Genomic DNA, 17,800 nt, shown 5'->3' with positions numbered 1-17,800 from the left:
GGCTGATGTACCAAATCATCAAGATTGCTGCTAAACTGTTTATGAACAAAATAAAAGCTAGCAAACTCTTGATTATCTGGATTTCTTCATGAATAGCTCCTATAATATGATCTGACGTTTGGAAGGTCCTTTGGATTGATATGTTTTCAGCTTTCTTTTTAAAACGGCTCCACAACATTGCCAATAAAAAGTCTTGTGTGGGCAATTCAAAGACCTACTTAATGTAAATACTTATATAGTAGTATTTGTATGGAAAAGTAATCTTTCAATCTAGTGTTTAGAAGCCGGAAACACGACAGTCCTAATTGAGAAACAGGAAGGCTGAAATGCTGGGCTAAGTAATGTGACACAATGAACTATATGCAACAAAATTACTGTTACAATTCACATTACAGCTAATCAGTTTGCTAAAACTACAAACAAAGCACAATAGATTTTGTGTATACAATGATGATTTAAAGACCTTGTTAGTGGTAAGCAAGACTTGATAGCAAGACTTAAAGATGTTGGTGCTATTTTGTGGCTTTGTAAGTGTTGTGGTATTGTCACATTCTAAAAGACTTTCATGCACAGTTGCAGTCCATAAAGGGATTGTTTGGGGAGGCTGATATGTAAATGAAAGGTAGGGTAGGCAATTTTCGGAGAGGCTAGCTATAGCGAGATTTAAGCCCCCTGTCCGGCGTCCGGCGCAGCCTCAAGCCAGACACTCATTTGTCCTCCTTTTTGGAGTTGCCCTGAATCGGCCTAAAAAAAACCCGCTCTAGAATCTTAATTGGGACGCAGCAGCATAGCGTCTAATGCCGTAAGATCTCTGGTCAAACAAATGATTGGTTGAAAGCGGTGTCAAATAAATATCTGATATGTCATTGGTATGTCAAACAAGCCTCCACGTCGTGGAGTCCACGTGCTGGCTACGTCATATCATAACTTTAACATGCCGAAACGTCAGACCTCATTTAATCCGAAATGGACAAAAGAGCACGAATTTGGCCATGATGAAGTGAACAGTTGGATCAACTTAAAAAATTACTTCAATTGGTAACACCTAAAGAAATTAAGTTTTCTCAACTTAAATTATCACATTTTATCGTGAAAAATGTGATAATTTAAGTTGAGAAAACTTAATTTCTTTAGGTGTTACCAATTGAAGTAATTTTTTTAAGTTGATCCAACTGTTCACTTTTTACAGTGAGAGGAGCTGGTGTCGCCTGAGCTGCTGCAGAGGCTGAACTTTTTTATGAACCGAAATGTGTATTTATTTATTTTTCGCATTAATTTTTTATTTATTTATGTATTTCTGTTATTTCCAGAAGTCCAGAAATGTTATGTTTTCAGACACTGTGCACTTTTCAAGACAGGTTCATCTCAGTGGTGAGTTTTTGAAACAGACATTGTCTTGAATAAATACAAATACTGTGAACAAACACTTTTTTGCCTCTTCTGTTACACATAGGTCTACATCAAGATATCGTAGATCAAATTGTCTGGCAATAAATAGACTATTTCAGAATCACTGTATCATGAGACCATCGATATGATGGACAAAATTGTATTGTAGTTGCGAGTACACCAGAGTCCATGCAATTATTCTTGCCTCACTGAATGCTTTACTAAAGTGTACTCCTTTTTGGTGTTATGGAAATGGCCACTCTAGTCTCAAAGCACATAGCATTACAATAATAATAAACAACTTAAAGAGCACTGACCTGTATCACCTGACTGCTGCAGATTAATTTCGGCATTGATAGTGTTGCCAGTCACAAACTGCTCTTATAACGTCACAGGATTTTATCTCTTCCAAATTACAGCAGTTATGGCATGAACGCAGCATAAGCTTGTTATTTTGGTTCAGGAGGAACTGTAAGAGGTGGCTGCTGTTTAGGTTGCGGTGCTTGGTGACTGATGTCTGTCTAAAGGCCCTGATATACTTCAAGCGAAATCGAAGAACGAACTGATGTTATATGTCATTTCAAACAAAATCAGGCCAAAATGAACTTTGATTGGAGTTTGTTTTGGGAGTTCAAACAGCTTGCTAAGGTGAACTTTCCGGAAAAGTTCGCTTCAGCTGGTAAACACCTTTGTACTACCATTGGTCCGTGGCGATTACATTATGCGCCGAGGCTCTGCCTTCTTTCACAGAAGTTAATTTCTTCTGTCCAATCCATCAAGGTCAGACGTCTGCTAGTGAAAACATGAACACACTGAAGAGCTGCGTTGTGCTCTGCATAGCATGAAACGTGCTGATGACGTGTGATGTCTGCGCAAGCAGGATGCACGGAGATATGAAAATACATACGTTGATAGGCAGGTAGGACAGCGTATTGTTGCATTCGGACCGAATGCAATGATTGGACAAACATTTTATGGTCCTACGCCTCTCACAGATGACAGACCACTTAACTTGTTTGCTATCAGGATATAAAGAGACTTTTAACCAGCATAAAAAAAAAAGATTTCTAGAAAAATCACCTACTCCGTCTTTAATATTGATGGAGACAACTAAAATTTGGAGCTGGTTTGATTTTTAGATTTACTGTAATTATTCTCACCTACACAAATTATTACATTCTGATATCTAAGACATCAATAGTCTTGATGACATGTTATAATCTCTCTGATCACCAACACAACACTTGTCAATAAAGCAACGGAACAAATCAGTGGACAAAACAGTGCCATATGCTTACCATGACCACTTGCATTTATGAATAGAGTGCCCCCTTCCATCTAATCTATTTCCTTCCTTTATAGCAACTTTATGGTCTTGTTGTTCAGTCTCACTTCTTTTGAGATTCTTATTCATTTGCACTTCATCAATATTTTGGCTACATTTTAAAGTTTCTCTTCACCAAGGTCATGGGTCGTTTTACTGATAAAACGAATGCAGTCGCTTTGGATAAAAGTGTCTGCCAAATGGAGAAATGTAAATTAAAATTTGCCTGTGCTAAACGTTATAAAAGAAGATGATACACAGCCTAAGCATTTGAATTCTGCACATTTTTAGGTACATTGATTAAAGCAACGGTTAACTAGGCTATATCAGCTTCGTTGTTCCCTTTGAATGCATTTTTGAGAAGGCTCAGCCGTGCTTGCCTAAACTGACGCCTGCAAAAGGGATTTTATTAAGGGTGAACGTCCGCTGGTGCTGTTATAAATGTTGATGTCTAGTCTGTGCTGGATAAAGCATAAAAAGACATAGAAGGGCGTGGCTAATCATTTCGCCCCGCCCACATCACCCAGAGAAGAGAAAGAGTCGAGATGAGAAAAGTTTAAGAGCACCTGAAGCTGGAATGAGCAGCATCTCGCCTTTTCATCGCACACAATAGATAGAGACAGTTTTATAGATAACAAAGACTGATAAATTAACCAAATTATGAAATGACATAAACATTTTTTATTATTCTTTTGCCACTATGGGTCAGCATTTACTTGAGGCCAGTGTCTTCCGTGCAACTGTGTTGTTTGCTGTGCTCGTCTCGGTAAGTGTACAAGTGTTTGTGTTGATGTTTTAGATCCGCGGTCGTCTCTCTTTTCAAAGCTGATATTTCAGAGTATCTGCTGGTTTCGTGTCTCTATTAAAGTTAATCATGCTTGTCTGTATATGACATCCTGTGTGAGTGAACTTCGTCAGAGTTTCTGAAGTTCTCTCAAGAGTTTTTAACTGTTAAACGTTGTTTTGGAACTTCGATTTGCGTTTTGTTGTTAAACTGCGTTTTATAAGACCACAAAAAGAATAATGTTCAATTCAGTTGAAATTTTTTACATTTATGCAAATTGGCACATTTTGTGTTGAGCTGATTCAAAAGTTGGTTCATGGAAAGTTGTCAATAACTTATGTTCCTACTTAACTCTTCCCCAAAACTTTTTCAAACTCTTCCCCAAAACTCTTGACCACAGCTGCACATTAGTGCACATCGCACAGTTGTGAATAGTGATTAGTAAGCTGATAATATTTCCATCTATCTGTTAAATTAAAATGACTGTTCTAAGATGGCTGGCTTCAGTAATTTTTTTAATGCTTAATCGTGATATAAAATATGTATGTGTGAATATTTTCCATGATGTTTTGTTTAACCAGAAGTGCAACAATTATCTATGCAAATTCTTATTTTCATCTCATCTCCGTATGCGTTGGTGTGACATATTGGCAGGCTGACAGCAATCATTTCTGGAATAGTTTTTCTCTTGACAGTGCTTTATGGATTAAATTGTTTCTCTTATAATCAATAAATTAACCTCACCCAGATACAGGATTCTGACCCTCCCTGTGATGGTGTGATATGGTATCACCTTTTATGAAGTTCACTTCTGTTGTTTCAAAAGAATTTTGTGTTGTCGTTTTATACCCGTTGCTTCTGAAACCGAAGCAGTGCCTTGGTAAATTGATAGCAATAATCTTATGAGCTACTGGTGTAACTTGGGTGGAGACGTCATGGACAGTTTGGTCCAAACTTAGATAAGGCCTGTGATTTTAAGGAATTGCCTGCACTGATTTACAAGAAACCAAATGATGATTCCACGGCCTGATATAGAGGAAACCTCTGTTCTATCCTCTTGCGCAAATGTGCGTGCCAAGTTCCTTTAATCCTTGATGTGCAGCAATTAACACCATCAGGAAAGTACAGTGTTTTGCATGAATGTCTCATGAAAATAATGCCCAGCCCAATTAGGAAGAATAAACTGCTGTGGGCAGTAGAAGAGAATAGGGGAAACTGTGACGTAGAGCTGCGGAACAGGGAAAAGAAAGCGGTGTACATCTACATCCCCCACTGATCCCCCTCTCATTTCTAATCACTGCAGCCATCTATTGCGATAACTGTTATAATGGGTGGTGTTGCTATTTGAAAAAGAATTATTTTACAGCATACTCAAAAAGAGTTTTTTTTTTTTTGTATGCACTAGGCCATTTTGGCTGGATGGGTGGATAACTTGACATGCATATTGTACATATCCTGAGTTACATGCATGGATTAAAAATGAAAAAATAAAAGTAGACTTAAATTGCTGTATTCATCTATCCATCGTCCATACTAGAGTATCTTCCAGCATCAGGCTGAAGGCAGGGATAATTTGCTATATTCATACTTGAATTAAATGAAATGTTCTCGCAGAATTTGCTGTGCACTATAATAAATTATTTATGATTAAAAAAATGACACAGAAAAAAATATTTGCAACAGTTTAATAAGATCATCAGGTTTCCACACAATTATGATTTTTAATTTAATTTTAATCAATTGTTTTCATGAATTATAAAACTTTAAAATTCCTAGAGCATTACATTTTCCCTGACAATATTTCAGCTGTCAGGTTGTGTGTCTGGTACAAAACATTAAAAGTATCGTACCAAAATGTAATATTTTTTTGAACATTACATAAATATGGTAATCATTCTATACCAAAGTATAGTATTACCATCTGATACCATCACTGGGCTATGGCACCGCCACAGATCTTTTTTGGGAAATTTCAAGTTCTATAGAGTCCTGTGAATGCCACAGTTACACACGTTTGGAACAATATATTATATTTTTTCAATATAAATGATGTATATATATTTTTATTACTGTATTATTATTTTGTATTATTGTACTAATATTGTTTATAGTTCAGAATGTTTTATTTTAATGTTTGTCTTCTGTAGCTACTCATGATCTGTAACTTGTTAAAAATTTGATAGCTTTGCCTAACACTGATGCTAAGAGATTGAACTGAAAAAGTCAATAAAACAGAAGTGCTGGCCACAATTGTGCAATTTAGGCTACTTAAAAATGTTCTTTATTTCTCAAATTTGGAAATTCAGTACATTTCCCTAAGTTTGGAAATTGAGTCGTCTGTCAGATAAAGCTAGGCTTTGTGTATTCGCAAAAATGCTTGTGTCCAGTTTATAATGCCCTCTTGTAGAAGGATTCTGGCCTATCCTGGAGTGGAATAGATCACAGTTGTGTGTTAAATGTAAATTCTGGTCTGTTCATTCACAGTATTCAATGGTTTATTGTATGGCATGGCTAGTTGAAATATGCACAACTTGAAATGTCAGGCGTCATAAAATTAAACAACAATAATGTAACATTTATGCTAACATGCGATTAAAGCCATTATTCTATGTAACTTGTATTGTGTACAATTACTGGTCATAAGACTAATATTACATGTATTTCAACTGTAAAGACTCTTAGGCAGTTCAGTTTTTGATGATCGTTATTCATGTAGTTTTCTGTCTCTCTATATCTTATTCTCATTTCCTGTCCTGTCTCTGACTGTCTACATGACATGCCTCGGCCTTCATTTCCAAAACACTGTCAGAGAAAACTCTGTTTTACTAAATCTGTAGTAAAAGGTTTTTATACATTTATACAAAAGTTCAAACATACATGCCTCTCTCTCTCTCTCTCTCTCTCTCTCTCTCTCTCTCTCTCTCTCTCTCTCTCTCTCTCTCTCTCTCTCTCTCTCTCTCTCTCTCTCTCTCTCTCTCTCTCTCTCTCTCTCTCTCTCTCTCTCTCAGGCGCGCACACACAGACATTTGAAACACCCACTCAGAGTAGTGTTATGTGAGGTAGTCTTTCATCATGACTTGGGAAAGATTGTAGGTTTATCTGTAAATCATTGAGACCAAATGGAGAAGTAACAGTAACATGCAAATATGGTGTCTGCCATCTGAATTTGCATGTACTTTGTAGCCGAAAACTGGAAATCATTATAATGATTCAAATATAGTGTGGAACATAAGCACAAACATTTCTTACAGTAAACAATGTTCTTTGTGCATATACCCTATAGTACATGTGACCATTTTACTGTATTACAGTAATGCTATCCTCTTTTTAAAGGCTACTCTAATAACACCCCTACAGTGTTTCTACAGACAGATATGATGATGAGCTCTCTGTGTAGTGTGTATTTTGAGATCTTTGACCCTCTTTAGATGGGGACAGTCATCTAACACAGCAGGGTGTTTTGCAGAAACCAATCTTGTCTAAATCTGAAAAGAGGAAGTTTAAGGCTTTTCGTTTTAAAAGAGATGGACATTCTCAGAGAAAAATTTGCTGAATCATGTTGAACCTCAAAAACTGAATGTTACAACCTGCTTTCAGTACTTAACCTCCCTATGCAGCATTTACTTTGTTAGCACTTGAAAATACACTTGCATCTGTGTATAATTTAGGACAATTAAATCTAATTTGACCCAACCAGAATTTAGTTCCTTAGTCTGTTTACATACACTTTAAAAGTTATTATTAGTACTAACGTAATAATTGTAATGTTTAGTCTGACTGAGACAGGACTAATGGGGCTACGTAATGTGATTATCGGTTGTCTAGCATGTATTTTGTCAATAAATATTAATATACTTTTAGTGCTTTGGCTGGTAGTAGTAGTAGCTGCAGCATATATCATAAAGAATGTGTATGTTTTTGGTCTGTATAAGTTTGTTAGTATAATTAGCCTTTTTTTTTTTTTTTTTTCTAGTTTGGTTTCATATCGTAATATCTGGACCAGTGCATTATATCATTATATTCTAGAGTTAGGGGAATTGAAGTGGCATTCTGGTTAAGGCCTCTTTCCTGCGGGCTGTGGAAGGGCCGATCTGTAGGGCTGCAGATAAGAAGGAGAGTCCATAGAAAATGAGTGTGCAAGTAATATTTCCAAATGGAACTAAAAGGCCATTTCCCAAGTTTCGGTCCTTTTCATTAGTACAGCTGTAAGCTGTAGGTACTAGGTAAACATATTGGGTATACAACGTATATTTATTTGGTGCACTAAAAACATTTATTAGAAAAATATTTGTCTAAATTTAAGTGTTAATAATCATTTATTTAGTAATGACTTTCCAAAGATACACAGCATGAGTGTCCCCTGAATACAACTGACTTGTACGGACCTCTTTCACAGTCTGTGGTGACTTTCCGAAGTTATTAACATCGTAAATCTAGCAACGTTTTTATATATAAAATTTTCAAGACATTTGAAATTAGACATATTTTTAAGACATTTAATGTACATACTTTGTGTTAAAGCTGCTGTGTGAGTGTTTCTAATTCAATGGCTGAGGGAGTGATGGCAAATTTGATATCTTGTTGGATCAAATGGTGAGTGCAGAAATTATATTTGTTATAGTTTCCATTCACCACTATAGAAGTTTACCCAGCTTTGACAACTTCCACTTGAGAACCCAGAACCCACTTGTTAAACGGATCCATTAGTGAAGCGTGCCCTAGTGAAAAAAGTATACTTTATTGTATTTGAAATATATTCCCTTTTTCAATAGTACATTGCAAATATACTAACAAAAATTTTACTATCTCTAGATATTTTAAAAGTATATTAGCATCATGCTTTTACCTGTTTTCACAATACAACTTTTAATACACTTTAAAATAATTGTACTTTATTTTAAAAGACATTCGTAATGAATTTGTAATGTACTTGTATCACAAATAAAGTACACTTTAATATCACTAATCAAGCATGTAGTTAGTCCCTACACAGGTATATACTTAAAGTATACTAAGTATACTTGAAGTTGTTCCAATTTAGCTCACAAACGTACACTAAATACATTTAAAGTTATGCGTTACTACAATCTAATTACAACCAAAATATACTTAGTACAAAATTAGTTGTTTCAAAATAGCACACTATAAGTTAACTAATCATTAACACACTTGACGTATACTGATAATTAGTCTGGCTGCAAGTATACTTAGGGGTGTAAGAAAAAATCGATACACATATCGCGATATTTTATTTTGCAATACTGTATCGATTTTCAAAAACGCAATATCGATTTTTTTTTTACGTCCAAAAATATTTATGGTAAGACGGTGGTTCACGTTTATGTTGTTTAAAAGGCTCGCCGAATGTCCACTGGCACGGAGCGAGCGGAGCAAGCGTTTTCAATTCATTCCATGGAAGTCGAGCTTCACGCTCAGCAGTGCATTTTGGGATTGACAGCCGACCGGAGAAAGCGTTGAGAGCGACTGAGAGCGTCAAAAGGTTGGGCAGTTCGACTTTATGCAAATATCAAGCGAAAAACGCGGTCGGCAGTTTATGATGGATTTAGTGAGTAAATCATTTTGTTTACAAATTAGACGCTTTGCAGTTGTTTATATATGTTAAAGATTTTATTTTGGATGTGCTTATTGTTATTATATTGGCTGGGTTTATAAAATTGAAAGGATCTTTGCTTGGTGCATTTGGAAACAAAGCTTGTCTATTTCTAAATGTAATCGCGTGCATGATGATTATACTGTCCGTGTGTTGAAAAAAACAAACACACTCGTAACAGACACACCCCAAAGCGGAGACGTTACAGCGTTGCCAGCGGCACCGAGCGTAGTTTTGCCGCTATAGTGGACGCGCACCGTGAAGCTGCGTTCACACCAAATGTGAATAGAGTGTCTGGCGCGAGTGATTTCAATGTTAAGTTAATGCAAAGACGCGTTTACGCGCGTCTGGAGGTCCTGTGGCGCGAATGAGGCGTTTAGCGCGGCAGACGTTAATTAGCCTCATTCGCGCGTCCAGTTCTTTTAAAATCTTTTATCACATAAAAACTTGATTTCAATAGGGCTATATGACGGCCAGTTCACGTTGTTGTTTTGTATTGTGACAGGGGCTATGTATTTTCTTTTATTATGGCCTACTTGAGAAATATAAAAATTTGCTCACTAAGAACCTGTGAACCACAATACCAAACTGGCAGTCTGATTTTCTGTGAACTGAATTGTTAACCTAAAGTAAACTTCTTTGACTTTTATGCACATCATGTCTTTTTTTTATATTATTTTTTCTAAAATTATAGTCCTACTTTAAAAAAATCCCAATATATCGCCTTATGCACAGTATCGAAATATATTGAAATATATTGAATCGTGACCCATGTATCGTGATACGTATCGTATCGCCAGATTCTTGCCAATACACAGCCCTAAGTATACTTAGCATTTTTATTTAATTTTTTTTACCAGGGTGTGTTTTACAGGTATAAGGCAATTTAGTTCCAACAGCTTGTTAGATATACTAAGAATTAGGAACTTAAGTAAAAAATAAAACAGATTAAACACTAAGTTCCTGAATTCATATCTGCATTAATTTCCTTTTTGCCATATCTGTTACTTGTACATGGAAAGGAAATATATTTAAATTGTACTACACTAAGTGCGTATTAAATGTATTATTTTGAAACAACTTCAATTAAGTGTATTTCAAGATATGCTTAAGATCAATTTTAAGCTATTTGCACTATATTTTAATATATTAAATTGTGCTAAAATGGAACCACTTCAAGTACATTTAGTGCATTTAAGTGTATTTCTTTACAGTTCATTTAAAATATACTTTCATATATCCTAAACTAGTTATAATATATTTGAAGCTTAATTTTAATGTACTTCAAGAACATTTAAATAGCATTTCAGCTCATTAAAAATGTATTAGCATTACACTAACAGTTTATTATAAAGCTGTTTTATTCAGTATTCAAAATGGTATATTAAAAGTGCAAAAATAATTAAATATAAATGTTAAGACACACAGACTTTGAAATCAAGAAAACTTCAATATAGTATCTTGTTGTGTACATTGTAAAATAAATACATAAGAGTACATTTAAAAAAAGTACAGCAGCATATATAATCTCTTGAACAAAATGTATTATAACAAAGATCAGTTATATGCTATGGCAGAGCTATTTTTTATTTTATTTATTTTTTGTAGAACATTTCAGTTATAGCCTACCTGTATTACTGAAAAGTACACTATGAATATTACATCTCTAAATAAATAAGCATCACAATGCAATTATCTGAAAAAATAAAAATAAGTTACAGAAAAATAATGTGCAGAAGTGAATAATGCATTATTTACAAACTTAGGCCTACAAATGGCTGAACCAAAGAAATAGAAGAGTTTGAATGTCACATCTTCATCTTCAAGTGGATGGTCACTTCTTTGAGTGTGACTCACATTTTCTGCAACTGAGGGCTTGTGGTTCAGACACTAGTATTTGAAGACTGCTTTATCACAGGATCTGTTTTTGTTACATCATTTTTGTATCCGTGTTGGAATATGTATAATAATTTGCATAGAAATGCATTAGAATTCCGACTTCTCAGTTTACCTTTCAAAGCTTTGACTATATCCTCATCAAGCTAGACATGAGTGTCCATTTTTACCCTCTTGTCTGTCGTCACTATACAGCACTCTATGAGTTACATTGAACATGAGATTAGAAGAAGCCCAACACAACTTACAGTGAGCAGAGTTCAATCAAAAAGTCACTGATATAGTTATTTGCAGCAATAAAGCAACCTGTGAGTATTAGAGGGTATGTTCTATATTGATAATTGTGGTTTATTTAAACCTGGTATTTCCCATGAACGTGTCTATTGTGGTCATGCTAACATGCACTCTCTTCACCTCTGTTGCAAAGATTTAAGGAAATTAGAAGTTGTGCAAAATATTGTATGCCAGGACAACTAGGACAAGTGACTTGCAGCTTTACCAAAAAACAATTAAATAAACAGATTTTTACATGAATGACTCAAAGGCAGCACAAATTGGACACCTGAAATGGACACGTTGCTAACATTTTCCAACCAAGACTTCACCTTTCAATAGGCCTGAATCAAAAATCTCTATAACCGAGGTGATATGAGATTAAACCTGACTTACTACTCTCTTCTTCGCTTGTCTCTACTCTCAAGATTTCAGTTTTTCTTCTATAGCAGCTGGTCTTAAAAACAACAAATATATATATATATGTGTATATATATATTATATTTGAATTATATATATATATATATATATATATATATATATTACATATATATTTTACATGGCTGGGTTGAATTCTAATGTAGAATGCGGTCTGTTATTTCTTGATAAGTATAACCAGGGGGGTAATCGAGCTCTCGAATTCCGTATAGGGATGTGCACGAATTTTCGAATATTCGATCTGTTTATTCAAATATTTTCGATTATTATTCGAAAAATAAAATACTATTCGAATTGTATCTAATTTAATTTAAGTCGTAAATGCTTTGCTGGCCGTAAATGCAGTGAACAACATGGATAACACTGTTTGGCCTTGCCTAACTTTATATGACATATGCGCCATATGCTAGAGTTACACATCCTGCTGCAATTTCAGGGCTTGAATTTCAGTGCGGGAATGTGGGGATTGCGCATAATTTAAACCATTTCCGCAAGGTTAGCTTTTATAGTGCGATAAATATTCCCGCACAAATATATTCGCTTCATCTCAGAGCAAATGATTAAAAAATAAATTCACAGATGCGAGAAAAAAGATGTCAAACTATCTTTTATTTTCAAATTTAATTCCTCAGGACCGGCATTTTCTTCAGCTTTTGAAGCTGTCTTCAGCTGAGCCCTGGCCGTAGACAGATCATATGTTTCACGCTGTCAATGCAGTGGTCTGCGTTGCGCTGATCTTATTCACACTATCGAGTGCAGTATTCTAACATTGAGTCATAATGAGCTGTTTGTGAAGAAATGATCCACTTCCAAATTATGTAATTTTAATCACGAAATTGAAACATTAAAAAACAATTTGCTCTTTATAGTGTGCGAGTGATAGAGCGCGGCAGCAACGAACCAACTGATCAGCTTGCAGCATAACAACATTGAATGCTCGGCTGAACAGCTGATCATAGCTGTACAGGGCGCCTTATTATTTATCTCCATAAATATATCTAGTAGTAAAGCTAATGCAAGGGCTAGAAATCAATTAATCTTTTGCTGATACTTCCTTGTTATCATGGAGAGCGCAGTTCATGGTTGCATAACTTGCATAGCAACGACAGACGCCACGGGAGAGCAAGCGCTTGTGGATAGGAGACAGCGGCGCGCTCGCGCTTTCCACTTGTTTTTGCACATCTAGAGCGACGTTGTTGATTGTTTGAGCATGTGACTGCGCGTTTCTCCTTGTTTTCTATTGTTATGCGCAGCATATTTCCCGCGCGCACAAACTTAGCCACAGACAATTAATTGTTCGGTTAGCGAAGAAGAGCATGTATTTTGTATAAAGTTTTTTTTTGTTTTGTTATTAACTGTTTTGAGAACTGGAAATGCACAATTCATGCATACAAATCTGTAGATATTAATAAATGAAGATGATTAACCGATGCATCAAAAGTTACCCCCCCCCCCCCCCCCCCCCCATAATCTTTAGATCCCCCCCATGTGACCCATGTAAGCGGGGAATTCCCTCCCGGTTAAAAAAATGAAATTCAGGCCCTGCATTTATTAAGACAAACCTAGTAAAAACGAATGCAGTCTATACATTGACTTGGCAGCTCTGTGAAATGTAATACAACAGTGCCACCTACTGTCTAAATGCATTAACATTAAAAGTGTGAGGTGAAACTCTTTTGCATAGACATAGGTAAATGGGTTTGTCAATTACCCTGAAATAAAAAAAATATATAAAAAAATTCAGATCTTGTGCATCCTCACATTGCAGTCCCGAGTTCATGTACAAAGTTTGGTTTCGATACGTGACAACGTTCCTGAAATATGAACTACTTCCTGTTTTGGTGACTACACCGCCGATTTCGTTTGGCTGTGACGGGCAAACGCTTCTGAAAATCAAAAATCCTTCTAGTAACTTCTGTGAGGCTTGGTCCAAGGATCATGTACGTCCAGTTTCGTGACCAAGTTCGGACCAAATTTGTGACCTGTGAAAATTTAGTTTTGCTTTCTGTTCAGTCCAATAACGACATGGACTCGTGATGTCATCTTCGCGAGCAACTTACACCGGTACTGACCGTACGTTTTAAAGTTGGAACGGTGTCTCTGTCTCAAAGGGCCTAGGCGCAGGAGCTGGCCAAAATGTATCTCCCGGGAATAATAATAATAATAATAAGAAGAAGAAAACTTAAGAATAATAATAAGTGTGCTGCTTTCAGCAAGCACACTTAATTAATCTGAGTTATAATATCATCAACACAATGAGAAATCACATGAAATCCAAACTGCAGTCGACTGAGGAAAGACAGCTGTCCATCACTGCATCACGACTGCAGGTAAGCGCAGCTGTAGCGCGAGTGATCCGAGATGATAACTTAACTAATAGCAAAATGATTTTGAGACATATACTTCCCTTAAGTTTCGTTGAGGGAGACAGGTTTAAGAACAGAAAACGCAAAGTGCTGTTAGAAACTTAGAACACCGTTATCTTTGTGTCTCTGAAACCTCTGTCAGCGCAGCGCGTTTTCTCACTCGAGCATAAATTGCTAGCCTGACTACTACTATAAATTGCTAGTCATTTAAATAAACGAATATTCGATTTTTATGAGCCCGAATATTCGAATGCAATATTTTTTTCAAATGCCCATCCCTAATTCCGTACGTCCTCCTGGGGCCGCCATTGGCTAACAAGCCATCACCTGCTGTTAGCATTCCATTGACTCCTATTCATTTTGGCGTCACTTTAACAGCGAATATCTTTATATCTGAGGCGTTTAAAGACTCCATTTGTCCATTGTTTATTTCTAAAGAAACACGACAATGTATAAAAGGCTCCATTACCTTGTATCTTACGTTATGGCCCCGTAGAAGCAGTTTTTGTAAAAATAGGCTAACGATTGCGTCATAACCATGCGACTCTCTGGAAATTACCGTATAGACAGGAGGAGAAGCTCGCAGTCAGTCAGGGGGACGTGGAGGCATAAAGTCAAGGGAGAAGCCCATAGAGAATCATAAAGTTTCTCCTGCTCCTAGCTCATGGACAGCTCCTACTCACGCTCTCCGTCTCTGCAAGTTTCAGAAGGGAATGATTCAGATTTCTCTTGGCACAGCTACTAGAAGACAGACAGGTTGCTCACGTCACATCTACGTCGTCAAGCTCATTTTGAGTCTGCGCATTACGCTCAGCCATCAGGAAGTGAGTGCTTCTAATTTGCTTCACTTTCTCCGTTGAAACCTATGGGGTCGCTGTGTCCAGTTTATATACTGTCTATGAGTATAACACACCGTTGCCATGAAAAACAGAGCGTTGCTATGGACGCAGGATTCTAACCGTAGAGACGGAACGGACAATTTCTTTAGCGGAAGCAATCGTTTTTAAATCAATAAACTCCTTTTTAAATCAATATTTTGTGTCAAATTATTGATTTATTTGGTAGGTAGCCATGTAATAAGCGGGATAATGTAGAGCGAGGTGGTTGTTATAGCGAATATATATATACACACACACACACACACACACACACACACACACACACACACACACACACACATATAAGGCAGGCAAATTATGATGAACGATTTTATTTTCTAAGAACGACAGTACGCCGAGTACAGTGTACCTGGTGGGTAATATAATCAAAACCCTTCACAGACTCAGCAGTAGGGCTGGGAGAAAAAAATCGATTCACCTAGCTGTCGCAATCTTTTTCTTACAGAATTGATATTAATTCAAATTAAATAGCTTTATTTTTGTCCTTGCTTATAGATGAGGTTGACAGAAGTTAGTCACTTGTTTCAACAGTGGATGAAATGTGTCGTTATCTATGAGTGTTAAAGTGACGTATTATCCCTTTCAAGTGGATGCCTGGAAGCGACGTGAGACTGAATGCACTGAAAAGGCAGGCGAAGTCTTAAATGGTTTGGAACTACTTAACTACTTACTCATATGCTGAGAGAGAGATAAGACAGTAGAGCTGCACGATTAATCTTTTAAAAGACTGTGAACTCGATTCAAACACCTACGCGATCTTCTTCCATTTCGTCTGTCTATTAAACCTTTGACAAAATCATATTGCAACATTCAAATCTGCGTTGGCGCTGCCCCAGAGAGAGTTGTCATGAAACAGCTTCACAGTCTTTTCAACCTCATAGTATCATTATTTCTGTGATACAATAGTTCAAATTATCATGGAAGTACTGAGATAAAAGTTTAAGTTCGAATATAAACACTGATGTCTACAGTAGCGATAAAAAGAGTAAATCAGCTTTTGATAGAAACTTGGCGCTTAAAATAACGCATTTATCGATTACATTGTTTGGATGCGATTACATTATCGCATACATCGATACACATTGACAAGTGACTGTTAAATTGTTATTTGTTATTGAATCATTCATTAAAGAGAATGTAGTAGCCTACTGTATGATGCTTCTGAAATAAAACTCAAGAAAGATGTGATGAATTGTTTTTGTAAATATGACTCATCTTATAGGCCTACATCATGTGCAGTCTGTATAAGTGTATGTTTTAACTTTTCCCCATGGTTTAGTGTAAAAAAATAAAAACAATCACTATATATTGCAATATCGAAGCGCAATACTTGTAGAATCGCAATTCTTAATTTTTTTTAAAATAAAACGCAATACATATCGTATCGGCACCCAAGTATCGTGATAGTATCGACTGTTCACCTAGGAAAAAACTAAACTAAACAGTGAGCTATTTATTTATGCTAACAGCAACACTACGTTTTCTATTAAATAGTCACGTGTGTTATGCGTATTGTTTAAGTACAAACTTTTTTAAACATCTATGGAAAATGTATCTATGATGCATTTCAAATAATACGATATTGAAATCCTTGTGGGAATTTCAGTAGTATAAACGAACGTTTCATGTAATGGACAACAGCCTTTTAAGTAGCCTTTTACAAGTAGCCTACAAACAAGTCGAAGTGAACAACATTAGTTTTAAGTATGCTTATTGCAATGCTTAATAATAGTTGACAAATGTTTATAATACATTTTAAGTTTACATTTACATTTACATTTAGTCATTTAGCAGACGCTTTTATCCAAAGCGACTTACAAATCAGGACTAAATTAAGCGAGTCATCATGAAGAGGCAAAAGACAACAACAACGCAAGAAGTGTTCAGAATACGAAGTTCAGGCATTATTCAGAGTAGCATAAGCATGATAGGTGGGATTTTAAGGGAAAGGTGTTTTTTTTTTTATTTTATTTTTTTATGAGTTTAGGTGCTCATGGAAGAGATGGGTTTTCAGCTGTTTTTTGAATGTTGTCAGGGATTCAGCATTCCGGATAAGGGTGGGGAGAGTGTTCCACCAGCATGGAACTGTGAATGAGAATGATCTGGAAAGTGATTTTGTGGCTTTCTGTGATGGAACCACGAGACGTCGCTTGTTGATTGATCGTAGGCGTCTGGTGGGGATGTAGGCTCGTAGGAGTGAGTGAAGGTAGGAGGGAGCTGAGCCTGTGATAGATCTGTAAGCAAGCGTCAATGCCTTGAACTTGATGCGAGCAGCGAGAGGTAGCCAGTGCAGAGAGATTAACAGAGGGGTGACGTGGGCCCTCTTGGGCTCGTTGAAGACAAGACGAGCTGCAGCATTCTGGATCATCTGAAGAGGTTTGGTAGCACATGCTGGAAGTCCGGCCAGAAGAGCATTGCAGTAGTCAAGCCTAGAAATGACCAGGGCCTGGACGAGGAGTTGTGTTGCGTGCTCAGTTAGGAAAGGCCTGATCTTCCTGATGTTGTGCAATGCAAACCTGCATGATCGGTTGGTACATTGTAAATGTAAAAAATGTTTTTCAAAATATTACAATGATAAATACATAAATATTTAAAATATATTGCAGTAGGCCTAAGTGTTTATAACACACTAAAAGCTTAATCATTTTGCTATGTTCTTACACAAAGAATACATAAAATGTACTTTAAGTAAGAGCAACATAAGTATGTTTTCTTTAAATACACTAAAATTTCACTAAAAGTATTCTTGTGTTTAGCATATTTCTTAAAAGTGTAACTAAGCATATATTTATTACCAATGTACTTATAGTAAACTTAGAA

At 36.2% G+C, this 17,800-nt stretch overlaps 1 protein-coding gene across 2 annotated transcripts in view; it reads left to right on the top strand.

The window, feature by feature from the left end:
* The first annotated feature begins 3,246 nt into the window (after positions 1-3,246).
* The window catches only part of ptprja (protein tyrosine phosphatase receptor type Ja), a 34,328-nt gene continuing 19,774 nt past the window's right edge, over positions 3,247-17,800 (top strand). For both annotated transcript variants that reach the window (XM_084403472.1, XM_084403471.1), the window contains exon 1: positions 3,247-3,479. In XM_084403472.1, the coding sequence (XP_084259598.1) occupies positions 3,414-3,479 (66 nt within the window). In that variant the 5' untranslated portion in view covers positions 3,247-3,413. The remainder of the gene's footprint in view (positions 3,480-17,800) is intronic.

Source organism: Rutilus rutilus (genome assembly GCF_951802725.1).
Source record: "Rutilus rutilus genome assembly, chromosome: 3".
In the NCBI taxonomy this organism is placed as follows: Eukaryota; Metazoa; Chordata; class Actinopteri; order Cypriniformes; family Leuciscidae; genus Rutilus; species Rutilus rutilus.
This window is presented reverse-complemented; position numbering and strand designations above follow the sequence as displayed.